This window comes from Microtus oregoni, unplaced genomic scaffold (assembly GCF_018167655.1).
Source record: "Microtus oregoni isolate MIOR12 unplaced genomic scaffold, Mior012 000040F_ref0000088, whole genome shotgun sequence".
Classification (NCBI taxonomy): Eukaryota; Metazoa; Chordata; class Mammalia; order Rodentia; family Cricetidae; genus Microtus; species Microtus oregoni.
In genome coordinates, this window is record NW_024543207.1 from 11,323,244 (window position 1) to 11,343,559 (window position 20,316).

The 20,316-nt window shown below is 47.2% G+C and overlaps 1 protein-coding gene across 1 annotated transcript in view; it reads left to right on the top strand.

The window, feature by feature from the left end:
* Positions 1–18,199: 18,199 nt before the first annotated feature.
* The window catches only part of Retreg1 (reticulophagy regulator 1), a 129,657-nt gene continuing 127,540 nt past the window's right edge, over positions 18,200–20,316 (top strand). Inside the window, exon 1 of the mRNA XM_041632129.1 lies at positions 18,200–18,624. Within this exon, the coding sequence (XP_041488063.1) occupies positions 18,338–18,624 (287 nt within the window). The 5' untranslated portion in view covers positions 18,200–18,337. The remainder of the gene's footprint in view (positions 18,625–20,316) is intronic.

Consider the following 20,316-nt stretch of genomic DNA (forward strand, 5'->3'; position numbering starts at 1 on the left):
CATGATGTGTTTACTTTATTTGGATAGTTTTTAATAGCCATGTGAGGGGGAGTGACTTTGGCATTTTTATTTTTAGGTTTTTTTAAATTTTACTATATTGAGTTATATAAGGCCATTTTTCTCAAAACGTTTAATATACACAACTCGGTATCTTATCACCTCTGTTTATGCCACTGTGTTCACCATAATAGTGAAATGGAATCAACCTAGATGTCCACCAGCAGATGAGTGGGTAGCGGAACTGCAGCCGGGATGCACAGAGGAATTTTATACAGCCACAAATATAAAGAAAATAAATCAATAGAACCCAGGCTCAAAGAGATAAGGTCCAGCACTTCCTCTCTCATGCACATCTGAGCTTCTGATTTGTGTGTGTGTGTTTATGGAGATGTGAGTGTGAGTGGGAACAGAATCAGAACATGGCCCACGAGAAGGGGAAAAGGCAGGGTCACAAAGAACAATAGGACGTCCGGACCTGTTAGAGAAGGTGGACAGTGGTACACGTGCTGTCAGGTGTCACGAGGACGAGGGAGAGAAGTGGGTATGGGGGAGCCCACTAAATTAGCATGGAAAAATAAAAGAGATTTTCGCAGGACAGAATTCTTACCAGGGGTGTGTGTGTGAGTGCGCGCGTGTCCATGTACCACAGCATGAGTGTGGAGATCAGAGGTCATCCTGTGGGAACCGGCTCTCTCCTTCAGCTGCGAAGGCGATGCCCTTACCTGATGGGCCACATCACCAGCCCTGTTCCTAGCTTTTGTTTTCCAAGGCTGCATATCATCCCTTTGATAGCAGTGCTAGAGTTGGTCAACAGTGGGATGCAGAAGCAGGACCCATAAATATCAATACACCGGGGCATTTGCTTGTTAGGTGGGTGCCTGTTGCTAAATTACTCTTTCTATTCCCTCATGGAGTAAAACGGTAATTTTAAAAATTAAATTGAATTAAATTAATAATGCCTAGAATCTCCTGCAGATTCAAGACATGGCTTCACATTGAAGAAATTTAATTGGCTTCCTCGTTAGAGAAAGGAAAACCCCAAACTTCAACATAAATCAATTGATCATAATCTATTAAGTATATACTGTCACGTTACCATGTGGATTAAAAAAGCAAGACATCAGCGCTACTTTAGTGGAACTGGCAAAGGACACAGAATTTTGTTAAGCTACCCAGAGCATAGCTGAACAACGTCTAAAGTTAAGGAGCAGGACAGTAGTGAGAGCCCCAGTGTGGGCCGGCTGCTGTGTGCCGAAGGGCTCTGGAAGGAAGCGTGAAGTGGACGGTACAAGAACTTTGCGCCAAAAGAGATGCAGGTTCGTGATATTTACTGCAAAGAAGGACGCGTACATTAGAACAAACATCAAGAAAACTCAAGAAGATATGGCCAGGCTGTCTAAGGTGATTCCTTTGCTCTCCCTTCTTGGTGCCCTTCATTCCATTGTCTCTTTCCGATGTGTTCACCACGCATGTGTCAGGCTTAGTACCGAACACATCGTCTTTACCTGTTTGTCATCATAGAGGCCATGATGCAGGTTCTACGTTAGAGGGAGGATACTGAGGTTTAGAAGTGAGACTGTTGAACTTGCTGTAACAGTTAGCTTTGCTGTGTAACAAATCCTCACCAACATCAATGACTGTTAGGAATATTTCCTAGCGCGAGCTCTCCACCCGATGCAAATTCCCAATCAAACCAAATCAAAACAAGCCAAATTAAGAGATATTCAGGTTTAATGGGAGTTCTGCACTCTCAGGTGGCCCAAAGGGGGAATCAGGACGCCGGGAGGAAGAAAAGAAGACCACGAAGAAAAGGAGACCACGTCTTCCTCTTTTGGGAGTTCACTTAAATATTCTTGGGAGTGGTCCTGACCTTCCCCCAGGGAGGGGTCAGGACCTGGCCTGCTGGGATTTGAAGTCCAGAGTGCTTACTCTCAGGGTCAGGGGACTAGGATAGATGCAAGGGGCTGGGACCTAAGCTCCCAACTTAACAATGACTGTGTCAACTGCTCTTTGAATTGTGACAAGACATCCCACCATAAAAGGTTGATTTTGATTCACAGTTCGAAGGTATAATCCATCACGATGGGGGAAAAAGCTTAGGGCTAGCGCATGAGGCTTGGTCACGTGTCACCCAGCCATGTTGCTCAACTAGTTGTTGCTTTGTTTTGTATTTTTATACAGTCCAGTATTCCAGATCAAGGAGTGTTATTGTCCGTCCATAGTATTGCTCTTCTCACCTCAGTGAGACTAATCAAGACAGCCCCTCACTGATATGTGAGGGGCATTGTTTTCTGTGCAGGTGGTCCTAGGCTGTGTTAGTTAAGTGTGAGTTAGTGAGCCAGTCAGCAATCACTATTTCTCCATGGTTTCTGCTTCAGGCTCCTCCTTGAGTTCTTGCCCTGACTCCCTTCAATGATACACTATGACCTGGAAGTAAAAGTCAAATAAAGTCTTTCCTCCCTCTGTTAGTTACTGTTCTGTTGCTGTGACAAAATACTATCAAAATTTAGGGCTCTTGATTAAAAGGCTGGAAAAATCTTAGGTACAGAAGGAAGACACAGGTAATGAACTTTTTATTAAAAGTGAAGGAGCAAATGAGGAATACTGAGAATTCAAGAACAATTGCAGTGGGTTTTTGACCCTACTGCACGCACTGGCTTTGTGGGAGCCTAGGCAGTTTGAATGCACACCTTACGAGACCTGGATAGAGGTGGGCAGTCCTTGGGCTTCCCACAGGTCAGGGAACCCTGATTGCTCTTCGAGCAGATGAGGGAGGGGGACTTGATCGGGGGAGGGGGAGGGAAATGGGAAGCGGTTGTGGGGACGAGGCAGAAATCCTTAATAAATAAATAAATTAAAAAAAAAGTGAAGGAGCATTTACAGAGGGAGAGAGAGAGAGAGAGAGAGAGAGAGAGAGAGAGAGAGCAGAGCACACAGAGAAAAAGACTCCCTGTAAAGCAGAGATGGAACTATGATATCGAAATCCATTTTCCCCTGGTGAACTCTGGCTTTTAAGTATTTTTGGTGACCTGAAATAGGTACCCTTCCCCTTACTTTGTGTAAGTCAACTTAAACCAAGCAAGAGAAATGGATACGGCCACAACTACTGGTAAACATTTGTTTATGGTGGCCTAGGGCTCATCCCCCTTCCCTGGTTTTAGTTGGCCAATTTAGAGAAAGAAAGGGGCAGTGACAGACCCTCATCTCAGGTAGACGTGAACAGGACCAGCCTTGAACACTTCTGACCAAATTGCCTCCAAGGACAGACCGTCCTGAAGTGCTGGAGGCTGCTGTTTATGGGAGGAGATAACAAGCCACACATCTTCACTCCCCTAAACAAGTTTGCTTGACCCAACTACACCAGATATGCTTGATCGAGTGTGAGCAGGAAATATGTCATGATGTATACTTGCCCCTGATTGGATATAGGCAAACGGTATGGAGGCAGGAAGTCTATCAGGATGTATGCCTCTCCCTGACTGGACCTTCTGGGTTTTGAATTATGGGTTTTGCCTTCTTAAGCCCCTGCAAGGGCTGGAGAGATGGCTCAGTGGTTAAGAGCATTGCCTGCTCTTCCAAAGGTCCTGAGTTCAATTCCCGGCAACCACATGGTGGCTCACAACCATCTGTAATGAGGTCTGGTGCCCTCTTCTGGCCTGCAGGCATACACACAGACAGAATACTATATACATAATAAAATAAATATTTTTTTTTTAAAAAAAGCCCCTGCAAAATGTGACTCGGGGCCATTTCCTGGGAACCCAGGTACGGACCTGGCCAGAGTTCATTCACCTGGCCAGTATTTAATTAAAGCTTGCTTCAAATTTGGCTTTAAACTATGGTGATGGTCTTATTTTTGGCCAGTGGGATTAACACATCATCAGTTAGAGACCAAGTGATTGATACAAGAACCTACTGGGGACATTTGTCATTTAAGCTACTACACTCACCTAAGCCGCTGATCATCAGTGTTTTTTGCCACAGCCATGGAATGGAAGCTTGGGCACTGCCTTTGGAACTCTGCATAGAGACTTTTCTCTCGTGAAAATCCATCCAGTTACCCGGCTTCTTGGTTCCTTGACCTCTTTCAATCCTCCCGAAGTCTAGTCTCGGCTCTCAAATGCTCCATCCCCACCTCTTCCAGACTTGTTCACCTGAAGACACGTCTTCAATGATTACCCTTCCCCAAGCCCCACCTTACCTCTATATGAGGGAGGTCACCACTTGCTTTAATCTCTATTCCCTTCTCCTTTCCCAGTTCAGAATTGCAATAACTTTTTTTTTATATGCTCCCAACTCCCACTTCCTCCCTTCCCCCTGTATTGAAATTATTCCACCCACAGACCAAACCATCTCTCCAAGTTCATACGTGATGGCTAATTTCATGTGTCAGCTTCACTGAGCCCCGGGAGGCCCAGACAGCTGGCTAAACATGATTTCTGGGTGTGTCTGGAAGGGAGTTTCCAGAGGAGATTAGCACTTGAATTGGTGGCTGAGCGAATGGCTGGTGCTCCGGAGTGGTCTGCTCAGTCTGCGGAGGGCCTGCACAGAGCAGAAAGCGGGGACAGGTTGAGGTCACTCAGCCTGGCTGAGCAGGATAATTGGCATCCTGCCTTGGGAGCTCTTGAGACTCAGACCTGCAGCCCAGCTGCTGTAGGGATCCCAGTTCTCCGGACCTCAGACCCTTGACAGATCCTGCTGCCTTTCCTTAGCCTGTACAGCTTAGAGACATCAACTTGCAAGAGTTCCCAGCCTTTGTAACTAGATGAAGTCACAATGTACGAATTTCCAGTTGCCATACATATACACAGGTCTCTTGGTTCTGTCTGTGTGGGCAGCACTAACATTCTGTAGCTAAGCAGTTGAAGGTTGCTGAAAAAACACAAACATGATGGTTCGCTTTCCTTTTTCCCTCCCTCCTTTCTTCTTCTTCTTCTTCTTCTTCTTCTTCTTCTTCTTCTTCTTCTTCTTCTTCTTCCTCGTCCTCCTCCTCCTCCTTCTTCCTCTCTCTCTCTGTTTCTCTTTCTCTGTCTGTCTCTCTGTCTGTCTCTCTGTCTGTCTCTCTCTCTGTCTCTGTCTCTCTCTCTCAAAGGTTCAGAGTCTGACTATGAAGCCCAGGCTGTCTTTGAAATTACAATTCTCTTGCCTCGGTCTCCATAATGCTAGGATTACAGGCGTTAGCTACCACACCCAATCAGACTACTCGATATTGTGAGATAGGGTTGTGCTGTGGTGCTCAAGCTGGCCCGAAACTTCTCAGTTTGAGCAGTCCTCCTCCCCCAGCCTCCCCTGTAGCTGGGCCATGCCAAGTCAACCCTCACTTCAAGTTCATGACCACAGTCTTCAGAAGCTTGATCATCCACACTCATCATCGCATGTATCCCTAGTGAATTCACCTCTCATGGTATCCTGCACCCACAAACCCCTGCCTTAAACTCTCCTTGTTTAAATCTTTGCACCTCGTACCCACTTACATACAACAACACGAAAGTCCAATTCAATACAGAATGTATTCGGTGTTCTCTCCCAAGTCCTCATATTCCATTCATATTTTGGTCTGTATCCTTTAAAAAAAAAGATTTATTTATTATTTACATGTATCTGCATGTATGCCTGCAGGCCAGAAGAGGGCACCAGATCTCATGTTAGATGGTTGTGAGTCACTATGTAGTTGCTGGGAATTGAACTCAGAACTGCTGGAAAAGCAGCAGCCAGTGTTCTTAACCTCTGAGCCATCTCTCCAGCCCCTGGACTGTATCTTTGATACCATGCTTGTCCTCTCACGAGTTACCAAAACAGTCTTTTAAAGACAAAAGCCAGATGAAGTTACTTGCAGAAAACCCATTGGCTGGATGAGGTGGCTCTCTAATCACTCTTGTGTTGATGGCGGTTGATTGGATGTAACAGTGTTTGGAGGCGGAGCTTTGGGGAAGCAGATGGGGGAGGGAGCTTCAGGTCCTTAGTGGAGTCAGCTGTTGATGATTTGTAATTTAAAGACATCTTTGGAAAGTGGTGACAGTTGGGAAGTGGGATCAAGTGAGAGGAAGTAGGTCAGTAGAGCGTGTGCTCTCAAATGCATCCCTGTCTCTCTGCCTTCTTCCTGGTCACCATGAGGTGAGCAGCTTTGCTATAGCTCACTCTCTGGAATGAAGCACTGCCTCTCCTCAGCTCAGAAGCAATGGGCCTAGCTGACAGCAGGCTGAAACCTTCCTCCCTGAAGGTGGCTTTCTCAGAGGCTTGTCACTCTGACAGACACATCATCACTAATTCCCTTGTGCTTTCAATTACCATTTTTTAGGATAAAATTTGCCACGGTTTGCCGAGCTTTGTTTGAGTGTGCTCCCCTCAATCCCCAGCCGTGTGTCTGTCATTCCTCCTCATTCAGCCCTTGTCCATTCTGCTTACCTGTATAGTGCTCTGGTGGTTTCTTGAGTACATATTTGAAAGCTAATGCTAGTCTTATGATTCTTACACTCCCCATTCACTCTGTCTGCCTTGGCCTTGAGTCCTGAATGTCACATGAGTATCTGTCTGCATTACTTTAGGTCTCTACTCAAAATGTCATTGACCACTCTACCTCTCTTTCAATGCAATTGTCCATCCTTAGGCTGCACCTTAGTCTCCTTCATTGCACTTCCATACACGTATTAGGTTGTCAATAGACCCCAGAGAACTCCAGGTTATTGTGCTGTCCACTTCTACACATGAGCTTCTCTGCGAGATTTGCTATGGTCATCAGAACTCTGGGAAACAAGACTGAAGCAGAGAACTAAAGAAGTTTGGAGGACTAGGTCTTGTCCTTGTGGAACCCCACCCATAAGAAAGGAAGGGTGAGCTGGGAGGTGCCACATGGGGAACAACTAAGGCACCAGTTGGAAGACATAAATGAGGTCACCCAGCTTCTGCCACTTAGTGACAAAGGCACTAACACACCCTCAAATACCAAATGGATTCATTTGGCTAAAATCGACCCAATAGCAAGATGTATCCTAAGTGTCTGTCCTAGTGGACATGGCTGGCTGAAATGCACCATCTCCAGAACCTGTTTATCTCTCTGAGTTTGTCTTTCTATTCCATGTCTTGGTAGGGACAACAAAATCTAATTGTGATGGTTAGTTTCTTTCTAAATTTGCATTTGTTTTTATTCATATATGTTGTATTTATATTACACACACACACGTGTTTGTGTGTGTGTGTGTGTGTGTGTGAGAGAGAGAGAGAGAGAGAGAGAGAGAGAGAGAGAGAGAAAGAGAAAGAGAGAGCATATATATGGGTGTACACATGCCATGGACTATGTGGGAAGTCAGAGCATAAGCTGTAGGCACCCGTTCTCTACTTCTATGGTGCAGAGAGGGTCATAGCGATCAAACTCAAACTGTCACATTTTACGGCAGGCACCTTTACCCACCGAGCCATCTCAGTAGGCTAGTAGTTAGTTAGTCTTCACTGTCAACTTGACACCATCTGGGAAAGGAATTGTAATGAGGGATTGTCTAGATTAGGTTGGACTGTGAGCATGTCTTTGAGTAATTATCTTATGTGAATTGAGTTGGAAAGACCAGCCCACTGTAGGTGGCGCCATTCCTTGGGCAGAGACAAGGAAGTAAACTGAGCAGTAGCGTGCATACCTTAATTGATCGCTCTGCTTTCCACTGTAGATACAGTGGGCAGCACCCCGCCAGGGCCTCTGCATCAGTTTCTGCCTCCAGGGTCCTACTCTGACTTCCCTGGATCATGGGCTATAGACTGTAAGATGAAATCAATCTTTTTCCTTTTCCAGTTGCTTTTGGCCATGGGTTTTAGTTAATTCCAGATGTAGTCGGGCTGACAACCAAGAATGCCAGCACAGTCTTTAAACTCTGGCTCAGAAATATTCTTTGCTGCAAATCCTTGGTTATAATTTTTGGAAATGGTAAATGTCTTTTCATCAACCTTGTGTAATTTATTTGAGTTATCTTGGTGTGTATTTAGACAAGGGTCCCTGATGGCCCTTCTATCTAGCAGTGGAATTCTTTCTAGCATTCATTTGGCTCATATTATCCGCTGTCAAAGTGTTTCTTGAGCCCGTCTTTACACGTTTGATTCTGTACCCACTGATGGCAGGGAATGGCTTTATCTGTGTGTTACTTCCCTCCCAGGCTCTTGGGAACAGTTGAAGCTCAATTAAAAAAAAATATGGAGCTTAAGAAATGAGATTTATTTCTTGGAGAAGGTAAACATTTCATTTCTTCCTGTTAACAAAAAGCCAGTGTCACTAGACTCCCAGCTAAGTTCTGTCACCATGATCTTAAGCAACAGTTCACAAGAAGGAGAAATGGCTGTCACCTATGAGGCACTGTTTGGGGGAACAGGAAGTAAAAGGAAATTATTTAATTTTTTTTTTTTTTTTTTTTTTTTTAGAACTACTCTATTTCCTATTCTCTCAGTCTTCTGAAAAACATTTTGTTTGGGGAAGATCTACACCCACTTTAAAGAGGACATTTCTATACTGACACAAACAACCTCTGGATCCCCTCAAATCCACACAGTACCGTCTTTTCCACACAAGCTTTCTTATCCCCACCCACCCACATACACACACTTCTCATTTCTCTCTGCAACAGCACTCAGCTGTCCTCATAGCGTTTGATCCCTGCCTGCATCTTGACTCATTAAAAAAATAACCTTGATTCTTTTCAGTATAATAACGATTAGAGCCAATCATTGTTATACCGAAGGGAATCAATGCCACAAGATCATTTCGCCTACTGTCTGGACTCTGCTTTCCCCGGTTGTCCTCCAAATAACCTTGACTGCACCCGTTGTCCTGACCAGGAATCCTGTCAAATCCAGCACAAGGGTCTGGCTTCTTCATCTCCCCACACTTGACTCGGTCCACTTGACTCAGAAAACCCAGCCCCATTAATCTGCACAATGCCCACTTCTTGGATTCCTCTGCAACCCAGTTTGCTTTCTATTGCTGTGATAAAACAGAACAAAACAGCTTGGAGCAGGAGAAGGTTGACTGGCTTCACTTCCGAGTCGTATTCCCTCGTTGTGGGGAGTTGGGGCAGTTCAAGCAGGAACGTGGAGGCAGTAGTTATAGCAGAGACAGCAGAGAAATGCTGCTCCCTGGCTTCTCCTAGGCTCATGTTCAGCTGTCATTCTTATGTAGTCCAGTCCAATCTGCCCAGGATGGCACTGTCCCAGAGTGGTCTGGGTTCACCTCTGTCAACTAGAAGACAAGAAAATGCCCCACAGATATGGCCTCGAGCCAATCTGATGGAGGCAGTTCTTCAGACGAGGTTTCTCTCATACCGGGTGTCTCTAGTTTGTACCAAGTTAGCAAAAAACTAACTGATGTGGGATTCCCCTCTGTATGCTGTAAATATCATTGGTTAATAACAAACTGTCTTAGGCCTGTGATGGAGTAGAGTAGAGCTAGGCAGGAAAAACTAAACTGAATGCTGGAAGAAAGGAGGCAGAGCCAAAGAGAAACCATGGAACCTTGCCAGTAGGCCATGGGCCTCATGATAAAATACAAAATAATGGAAATGGGTCAAATTAAGATGTCAAAGCTAGCCAATAAGAAGTTAGAGCTAATAGGTTGAGCAGTGATTTGATTAATACAGTTTCTGTGTGGTTATTTGGGGAGTCTGGTTGGCCGGGAAACTAACAAGCGGTCTCCTGCTACAACTAACTGGCACATTCTCATCGGTTCCATCAGGATTTGATGTAGGAAAATGTTTCCAGGATATTTTGTCCTGAGGTACCTTTCCCCTGGCATCCTCAGATCAGGAGCTTAAGAGTCAGCTTGTCCGTGCTGGTAATGTCAACACGACAGGATGGACCCAGTGGATGCTGGCAACTTTCCTCAATGGAAAAGCCACATTGCCTTTGGAATTCACAAGTAACTTGTGAGGCTGTCGGAATATCCTTTGCCTTTGTAGGGTTGTTCTCAGTGATTATGTGATTCACTAATTATCACTGTCTGAATCAGTGCTTCTCAAACTTCCAAATGCTGTGACCCTCTAATGCAGTTCTTCATGTTGTGGTGACCCCCCCCAATCATAGAATTATTTCATTGCTACTTTATAACAGTAATTTCATTACTGTTATAAATTGTAATGTAAATATCTGATATTCAGGATATCTGATATATGACCCTTGGGAAAGGGTGGTATGATCTCCAAGGGAATCCAGACCCACAGGTTGAGAACTACTAGTGAAGATAAATTACTACACAGAGTTACAAAATGGTGTAAAAATTTAGTCTGTGTATTTAATCTACTACTAGAACCAGTTCCTTCCCTACCCTTGAGAATCACTCTAAATCATGATTTAAAAAAAAAAGCATACATTTTTTCAACATAATGCTTATTGATTCTTTGGGAATTTTACATCATACATCCCGATCACACTCAGTTCCCTTGTGAGCCTGCTAGAATACACCCAGGCTACAGGTATTCCCAATGGGTCTTCAAGGATAGGCTGACTTTTACTAATCATAGAGATGATGCCTCTCAAGGGAGATAGTTGCCTAATTAGGTTCTTAAGAGGCCTACTATGGACTTCCTCCCAATGGCTTCCGGGCTGTTTTTACCAGAGAGTTAGTTCAGGACAGGGTAGCCTTTGCAGCTCTGGCCATGAGGATGACCTGCTTCCATCACAGAGTAACTGAGTCCATTGTGTTTGGGGAAACCTCCTAGTTCTTGCCTATGAGTTGCGTGCTCTGTGGAGAGCTGTGGCTAAGCTGTGCCCAGGAGCGAAGAAAAGGTTCTCGTTCTGACCCTTCCTGCTGCAGCGACTCCAGCCCCCACTGGCTGTGATGGGCTCCACCCTTCCTGCAGCGGTCGGGGATGCTGTTTTCTCTATCATAAACTCAAGGAGAGCAGTCTCAGAGAGGCTGTGGCAGCAAGAAGTCACAGAGCTACTGTGCTCTGTGGAGCCTGAGATGCCTTAGTTTTCAAGGTACATTCCATTTCTAGGACCACTCAAACGTGAAGAAAAATGATCGTCTTGGTTGGGAAGAGAGGCCATTTGTTAGAGTGTTTGCCTTACAAGTCCAAGGACCTGAGTGTGATCTCCACCACACCCCAGTCCCATCCCCCAGGGCTGGTGTGGTGACATGTGCTTGTAATCCCAGAACTGAGCTCAGCCTTCTTTGTAACTTCTGGCACCAGAGCAATGACCCCTGAGGCTGTCCTCAGGCCTCCACATTCACATGTGTACATGAATACCCACATACACACATGCATCTGAACATGAACACACACACACACACACACACACACACACACACACACACGAAGCAGTAGCAAGGAAAGGATGAGGAGGAGGAAGAGAAGTGGTTCTTGGAGTCAATGAAGTCTAACAGTCAATGGGCTGTTTATCAGCAAATCACATTCTCCCGAAGAAGAAGCCCACGAGCCTCCCTTTTGCTTAAGCATCTACAGAAGAGGCGTGGACTGCACCGAAGACAGAATGGCTGGGGTGTAAAGAGGCTGAGAAGCCAGAAAATGCCTTTACGGTTTCAGCAACAGCACAGGTGAGAAGCTTCTCTGGCGTGCGGATCGAGGGTAGACTGGCTCTGGCCAGGTGCTCAGGCTAGAAGAACCTCCAGAGAGATGGGTCAGAGAGCAAGACTTTGGGAGGCCGCTTCTGCCTATGCGGCTTTGTGGGTCTAGAAGGGGCTGACTGTGAGGACGCGGGGATTGTGAGCACTCAGGGACCGGGAGCACTCAGGTGGGGGTCATATCAGTCACTCCCCTTGTTTCTGTGACAAGCTACCCAGCAGAGTTTAGGGAAGCAAGGATTTGCTTTGGTTTATAGTTTCAGGGAGGTTTCAGCTGTGCTATGGAAGGCATAGTGGTATCTGTGGTGTCAGGATGGTATCATCTATGGTGGCACAGGGTTATCTAGGGTGGGAGGGGTGGAATCTATGGTGGCAGGTGGCAGGTCTCAACCCCCGAGACAAGTTTCACTCAGTATGTGGCTCCTCTCAGCTCTTCTCACCTCACCCCTACCCTAAGCCTGTCCAGCTCAGGGGCTGGGCTTTGCTTCTCTTTCTCCGGTTCTGATTTCTATGTAACTCAGCCATTTTGACTATGTGTTCTCTTGATTCCTTGTAGCTTTCTTGCTCTCCTGGCTTATTATTGTACTATTGCTTAGTCCACAGCTCCTCTCTTGGTCCACCTGCCCCGCCCCTTCTCCTTCTCTCCTGCTCTTCTCTCTCTCCCCTTCATGGTGGCAGGGTGTCTTCTCATCATATGGTGATGGAGTTCTCTTATTTTTTGATAGATCAATAAACAGAAGAACTAGAAACAAGCCCAGGCTACAACTTTCAAAGACCCACCACTAGTGATTTCCACAGGTCAAACTCCACCTCCTAAGTGCTCCAAGACCTTTAAAGCAGTGCCTAAGGCTAGGGACTGAGTGTCCAAAATGTTGGTCTACCACACAGAATCGAGCAGTGACATTCTGCTCGCGGATCCCAAAGATTCACACCCATCTCACAAAACAAATTGCAAAAAGCAGAGCAAAAGGGTTGGCAAGGCAAGGTACAGGAATCCATGTAAAGCTGTGGAAAAAATACATATGAATAAAGGAGCTGTAATTGTTGGCAAGGTCAGTGGCATCAAAGAGAAGTCCTTCTTTTGGCACTGGGTTAATGGGTAAGGTGCCTTGTGGGAAAGCCGGTCCCATCAATCCTTCCTCAACTAGGGTTGGGGCCTTGGAAGCCCCTTTTTCCTCCTTGCTGGTCTTCTCAACACTTAATCTTGACACTCGTCTCAACCACGCAGAGCAGGGTGAGCCAACCAGGATGCTGTATGGGACCACTGGAGTGGGCTTTTCTAGACAGGAACACTTCCGTCCAACTCACTGGTGTTTCATTTTTCCTGGACAGCATGGTTGTGGAAGAAGGGTCCTCTAAAGAGGTTCAATGCCAATGATTAGCATAAGTTGCCCAGGAGAAGCCAGCTGTCCACTCTCGGAGAACTTGAGGGTCAGTGAGAAACTGGTTGACGGAAGGAACTGCTGAGGCTGTGGGGTCCTAGCTTCAAGGGCATCTCATCCTCCTTAGGGCCATATCTAGTTAAGTGAGTGAATCCATGAGGCCATTGGGGGGGGGACAGGTTTGCTCGGTGCAGTGGAATATCCCATTTAGAGAAGAATAGATAGGAGTGAGGGTACAAGTGGGTTACTCACTAATAGCCAATGGCTACTACACACACGTCTACCTCTGAGACCTCAATAAGAACCTCTAAATAAAGAGGTACAGGGAGGTTTGTGGTTGGGGAACAAATGCTTTTTTTGTGCCAAGATGATGGTACACACCAACTCCCCAATGGGATAAGAAGCTCCTGCTTAGAGCAGCTTGGGACCTTGCCCTCTGAATTTCATTTGTGCCCCCTATAATATCCTGTACAATAAACTGGCAGTAGTAACTGAAATGGGTTCCAGTTCTGAGCGCCATCCCAGTCACTTGTCAAACCAGGGGGTGGGCTGTAGGAATCCGTGGTTTGCAGGTGGAGAGTCAGAAGAAAGACAGGCCAAGGACTTGTATTAGCCAATAAAATGGGGGTCTTAAAGACTGTGCGGCCAAGCCAGGGGCATTAATGCTAGCCCCTGGATAAGTGTCCGCAGTCTCGTGTTGACCCTGGTATGAGAAACCCACATTCTGACATCAGAAGTGCTGTGAGCATGACAGCTTGGTGGCCCGAGAGAGAAAGAATCAGTATTTAGTGAAATGACCTACAAGGCCAAGAACCATGAGCAGGGTAGAATCTTAATACTAATGCTTTAGTGGTACAGACAGCTTGAGTCTTGCACTGTTCTAGCCCTTTGGTTAGCACGGGCTGTGCGTTTATCCATGGCTTGTGGTGACACAGATCACGGGAAAGCACAGGGTCTGCAGTCACCAGACAGGTGACAACCAAGTGCACACTCTAAAGGCTTGTTCGCGGGATGCGGCTTTCATAGCTCTTTCATTATGAGCCTCGCTCGGATCTAACTTTAGCACACAGAATGCACAGGAGACTGGAGACCTGGATTTGGAGATAATGACACCCTGGTTTTGCCTGGGTGATAGAAGCTGGGGCCTTTGGAGACAGGTGTTTTGATTCTGTCACCTCTTTGTCGATAGCCATGGAAAAACGGTGACAGCAAAGAAACCCACTCTCTGGATAAAGTTCACTACCCACACAACCTCGGTCACAGCGCCAACGCTTTCTTCTCCAAAGTTTATCTGAATGTCTTTGCACACATAGCAGTTCCTCAGCCTATAAAAGGGTTAAATGTGGATAAACTCCTTAAGTGTATACTCTCAGCCTACTGCACATCCTGGCTCATGCACAGCACACTGGACCATCTTGGTGGTTGCCTTCGTGATAATGCAGTTGGCTGGAAGATGTAGCTAGCGGCAGTTCTCCACCCTTGGAGCACAGGTACCTTACACTGCCAGCTAAGGCAAAATTCCAGGTGCTTTCTACCGAGTGTGCCTTGCTTTTGTGCCATCCGAGACGTCATCAATTTTAAGTTGAGCTAGCGTAAGCAGGGACTGTCAGCACACTGCTGCAAGCAGCCACACTAGCTGGACTATAAACTGATCATCACACCAGGCTCTCAGACAAGATACTCCATGTGTCTGGGTCTGTGTCTTGTTCAAGATGCCTGCTGGCCTCTGAGCTACAGTCACTATGACCGCTCACCTGACACTTCCAAAAAGATAGCCCAAATGAAACCAACTCCCTCCCGAAGCAGTTTTCTCTCCCAATGTCATACATAGGGGTGCCTTTCCTAATTTGCAGTCACTGTATGTATGCCCAGCAGTCCCCCAAAGGACCCCAAGGTACTTGCAAAAGCTTTTGTGTTGCTATGCTCATATGATCTGCAGATATGACCTATTTTTGGACAGAAAAGAAAAATTATGATCCCACTTTGGTCTTTGAAATGGTACCCAAACTGAGTACCCCAACAGGTGTGCGTGAGAGGCCAGCACTCAACAGTTTGCCATGAACATGTCTTTTAGGGACCACTGCTCAGACAGACACTTCCGGCTTGGAGAGTCTTGTATTGTGCAAGCATCACAGACATTCAGCTGACATGGAATGACAATTGCTTCTCTGATTCAGACTGGGAATCAGGGTCAGAGGAGGATGTGAGTGGCAATCAGATCTCCTTCCCTGTTGTCACTGTTAACGTGGTGTCCTTATTGATCTGTGCTTAGAGGGACCTACTGGGCGTCTTGATTCAGTGACTGGTGTCAGACTGTTAGGAATAAGGACTAGAAGGCATGCGAAAGAAGACAGGCTAGGCATGCTGTAGAAGTTCTACCTGCAGGAGCCACGGCACATGCAACGCGCTCAATGACTCCTTTTCCTTAAGGTCTGTGGACCCGCCATGGGATTCTAAAGAGAAAGTCGAAAAAGCCAGTCTTGCTGGTGTACTTCCGGCTCTTCCGCAGCCCAGCTTGGTTAGGCCCAATGGGACTCAGTACACGGGGAGTTAATTATCCGTTTTTTTTTTTTTTCTTTTCTGTTAGGAATTTACTACCTACTTTTAGAAGAGAAGGACAGGTGTCCTCCAGGGTCCCTGCGTGCTTGGTGCCAGCCTTTTCAGAGCTCTTACTTATTGAACTGTTCTTCCTTCCATCCAGCAGCTACCATTTTTTGCCTCTAAATTTTTATTTTTTTGGAGGGGGGTACATTTCCAGCTTCCTTGCCCTTTTCTGGTATCTATTGTCTAGTTGTATAGCTGTGCTCCCAACAAACACCAAGGACACATTCAAAAAGGAACCCACAGAACTTCCTTTCAATTATTTATTTCGAGTCAGGGTCTGTGTAGCTTCAGCTGGACTGGAGCTCGCTACCTAGACCAGGTTGGCCTGACATACGCCTGCTCCTGCTTCTGCCTCTGCCTCGCCAGCGCTGGGATTAAAGCCATGCACCACCACCCCTGCACCAGTGTGAAACGTCACACAAGCTGCAAGTAGTGAACAAGACTTACTGCCTCTACCCAACATAGTTTACTGTGCTCGGGGCCGAATAAACTACCCAGGCACCGCGCAGATAATTAGGCAGAGAAAAACTACCCAGTAGTACCGATGAATGTATTTATAGTAGTAGTGTCTACTTCCACTCTACAGGTTTTCAGTAATTATTAGAGACCACAGGCAAAGAAGATAGAATGAGAGCAATTCGTCCGGTCTTTAATACAACACTGTCTGAGCTGCCTTTTCTCCATAGTGATTTTGAGAAGGGTGAGGAAACCCTTCAGAACACAGACCTGCTAGGGGAAGATTTGTCATTAAAGGGAGAAAATGAAGGCTGCAAAGCTCGCATAGTAGCCAGAGCTTAGCTTTTTGGTGACTCCATTGTCATCGGTTTTTGCTGCATCCACAGATCCTGATGGCAGTAATTAGAACTTAGGGGGAGGAGGAATGTGAAGAATCTTGTAAACTTGTCTCTGAAAGCTTATCAACACAGGGTTTGGACCACAGGGATACCGGTTCTTACTGGTTCTGAAATTCCAATGCTCTGGCCTCTCAGCTCAGATCTGTGGAGTCCTAAACAGAACTCAAATGACTCCAGAAAGCATCTTTATGTTGAAGTATGAGCGGCGGGGCTGTGTCCCCGGCACCCCGGCCGCCTGGCTAGCTTATGCCCCGAAATAATTACACGGAAACTGTATTCTTTTTTTTTAAATATTTATTTATTTATTATGTATACAATATTCTGTCTGTGTGTATGCTTGCAGGCCAGAAGAGGGCACCAGACCCCATTACAGATGGTTGTGAGCCACCATGTGGTTGCTGGGAATTGAACTCAGGACCTTTGGAAGAGCAGGCAGTGCTCTTAACCTCTGAGCCATCTCTCCAGCCCCCCGGAAACTGTATTCTTTTAAACACTGCCTGGCCCATTAGTTTCAGCCTCTTAACCCATTTCTAATAATCTATGTAGCACCATGAGGTGCACTTACCAGGAAAGATCTTAACCTGCATCTGTCTGGAGTGGGAGAACCATGGTAACTCCTGACTCAGCTTCTTTCTCCCAGCATTCTCTTCTGTTTACTCCACCCACCTAAGGGTTGGCCTATCAAATGGGCCTAGGCAGTTTATTAATTAACCAATGAAAGCAACAGATTAGAAAGAAATCACTCCCACATCATCTTTATCTACCCAGAGTTCCTCCACCAAGGCCAAGGAGGTCCCACACTGGACTAGGTCAGGTGTGTGTGTGTGTGTGTGTGTGTGTGTGTGTGTGTGTGACTGAATTGCTTCCACACTGCTTTTTCCTTACTTCCAGGGCCTCTATCCATGGAGGTGTCACCAGGGTACCTCTGGCAATTTGAAAATGCCAGAAGGTTGCAAAACTGCCTTCAGTTAAAACAGATACAAAAACCACAAACAAAACAACAACAACAACAACATAAAAACCATTGGCACTAGTGAATAACCGAAGGTCCTCAGAGAACACAACACCTGGTTTCTACCTGCAGCTCCTCTAGGACATCTTCCACGCTGAACTCTTTCTTGCCACCCCCACAGCACGTCTCTGGGCTTAAAAGCCAGAAGATGCCATCTATAGCCCAAACCCTTCTGAAACCTGATTCTGGATGCAGTTTAAGCGAGGAATCTCTTGGCACTGAGGGTTTCCATCACTGCATTGGTCCATTTCAAGTGGTACCTTTTGGATTGTGAGGCCTCGAAAAGGCAGAAGCTGTATGCACAGGGTCTAGCAATGAACCAAGCACAGAGTAGGTGGTCAACAAACCTTTGTGTGAGCCCTAGACATGAGCTCCCTTCAACCACGGCATACATTCAGGTAACTGTCTCCATCTAGCCTGCAATGTGTAGATGTTTGCATACGTAGACACAGAGGTATATACTGGCCGTTTAGGTGAACATCACAAACTTTAACCCAGGGGCTCCCTGGAGGCAGCAATGGTCTTTCATTCCCCTTCCCGCGTTTAAAATCCAAAGCCCGTAGTCCCTTCGAGATGAGTCCTCTCTCCCTGGCCTCAACTGGAAGGGGAAAGAGTATTTTCTTTTGGTCCCCAGCTACCTAGGGACGCCGCCCAGCTCGCATCCACCAGAGCGAGTGGAGCGCAGGATGTGCAGCCAGGCCCAGGTCGGCCCCGCCCCTACGCGAACTTGACCGCACCCTCTTCCCCCGCGCTGACGGGCCTGACGTCACAAGGCACCCAGCCGCCGGCGCCCCGCGGTGCTCACTCCGAGCCCCGACCGGTCGCCGCTGCTTTCCGGGCGCTCACCGCCAGGCGCGCGCGTGCCCGCCCGCCTGCGTCCCTCCCCGTCCCCGTCCCCGTCCCTGTCCCCGCCAGCAAAGCGCCGCTGAAGATGGCGAGCCCGGCGCCCGGGGAGCGCGGCGCGCAAGGATGCCCAGCTCCGACTGCGGAGGAACCGGCACCGCGGCCCGGGGTTCCCGGGGAGGAGGCTGCATCGGAGGCAGAGCGGGCAGACGCGGGGCCGCAGGTGGAGGAGGCCGCGAGCAAGGTGGCCGCCACCCTGACCTGGCTGCTGGGGGAGCCCGTGCTGTGGCTGGGCTGCCGCGCCGATGAGCTCCTGAGCTGGAAGAGGCCGCTGCGTAGCCTGCTCGCCTTCCTGGGTGCCAACCTGCTGTTCTGGTGAGTGCTGGGGCTGGGTGGGGGCGCCCCGGAGGGCAGGTGACCTTGGGGCGCCCGGGGCCGGATGTGGCCTGGCCGGGGTGAGCTGGGCGCCGCGGGGGAAGTGACAGCTCTGTCTCACTTGTTCGGTCACCTGTCTGAAACAGGTAGTAACCCACTTCAACTTTCCTCCAGACGCACTTCCCTGTGAATGACTGTCACCCTGGCTGCAGGTGTCCACCTTCCAAGGGGAGGTGATGGTCGGCTGGCCCACGTGTTCCTGTATCTAGGGATGTCCCAGAGCTCTTGAAAACTTCGGCCCTGGTATTGTCAACTCGCAGGTCCTTTGACCTGTGTTTCCACGGCATATCTGGGCCAGCTTACAGTCTTTACACTGCTGCCCTTCATCAGCCACCGGAGAAGGGCAGTGAATGAGATGGTTTCCTTCCCCTGGAGGGTAGGGTTTACTGTCTTTGCTCCCAGATGAGAAAGCAGGAGGTAAACAAACAGGTGGATTAGGCAAGTCGCCCCGCCCCAGGGTTGCACAGCGGGGTGGGGGTGGGGACGGTAGTATTTCAGGCGAAATTACTCCAGAGGGACTGGACAGAAATGCTCTTTGAATAGCCCCCCAATCAACAGGTTTGCCTCACCAGAAAGTGTTCTGCGTAGGTAAGCACTAGGCAGTGTCTGGCTCCATCCCCCGAAGGATGTGCCCTGTCATCTGGTACTAGCTTTCCGAAGGCAGAGAAAAACCTCCTTTGTCTGTTGATTGTTTTCATAACAAACATGACCCTCACAGTGCAGAATAAGCACTTTCACTAACAGATACCTACTTACAGGACATAGATTTCTGAACCCCAAAGTTGGGAAATAAATGCATGAGAGAGACGTAACCTGTCATTTTTCTAGATTAGCCTGAACAACGTGAAGGGTTTTCTTTAGATCCCTGCTAGTCTTGGTTTGCTCTGAAAACGAGCTGTGTCTTGTTGCTGTCTGAGGATTTTAATTAACTTTGGGCCTCTCAGCTATTGCTGCTTCTGGAGTTTATCCTAAGTCTCCATCCTGTTGTAAAGTTACCTGAGCCCTTAAATAAAGAGGTTATATTATGTTGATCGAGGCTGGAACAGGAAGCCAAGTCTTACTTAGGGCCATGTCTCACTTAGTTACCAATAAGCAGCATGTTTTAAATTTTATTTAGATAAGAACAGCACAGTTCCAAAGTTTGAAGGTACAAAAATGTAAACACTTTGAAAATCTTTTCCCTTTGAAAATCTTTTCCCTTTGAAAAAATCTCTTTCCCACGCCCATCCCCAGCTCCCCAGCTTCCTCCCAGAGGCCACCAGGGCTGCTAGTTCTCTGTACTGTTTTTTGTTTTTTTCAGACAGTGTCTGTTTAAGCAGAAGCACTGTGTTCTGTGCAGACTGTTGGCTGGCATAGTAAAGATTCCTCATCTAAGGGCGGGTGTCTTGTTGATTACTTCCTTGCTTTTCCAATGCATAGAATTCCTTTGTAAGATGCTCAGAGTATTGAGCCTCCTAAGGAGGCTCAGATGGAGCTCCCAGCACTTGGCATTTTTAGTGTGATAGCTGAGTCTTGTATATGTATCACTTGGTATATAAATGAAGACATTTTAAGGGATGAATCCCACAAGTAAAACCGCTGGGTCAGAGGGAATGTGCCCTTGTCATTTGAATGGCTGTCACTGTATTGTCA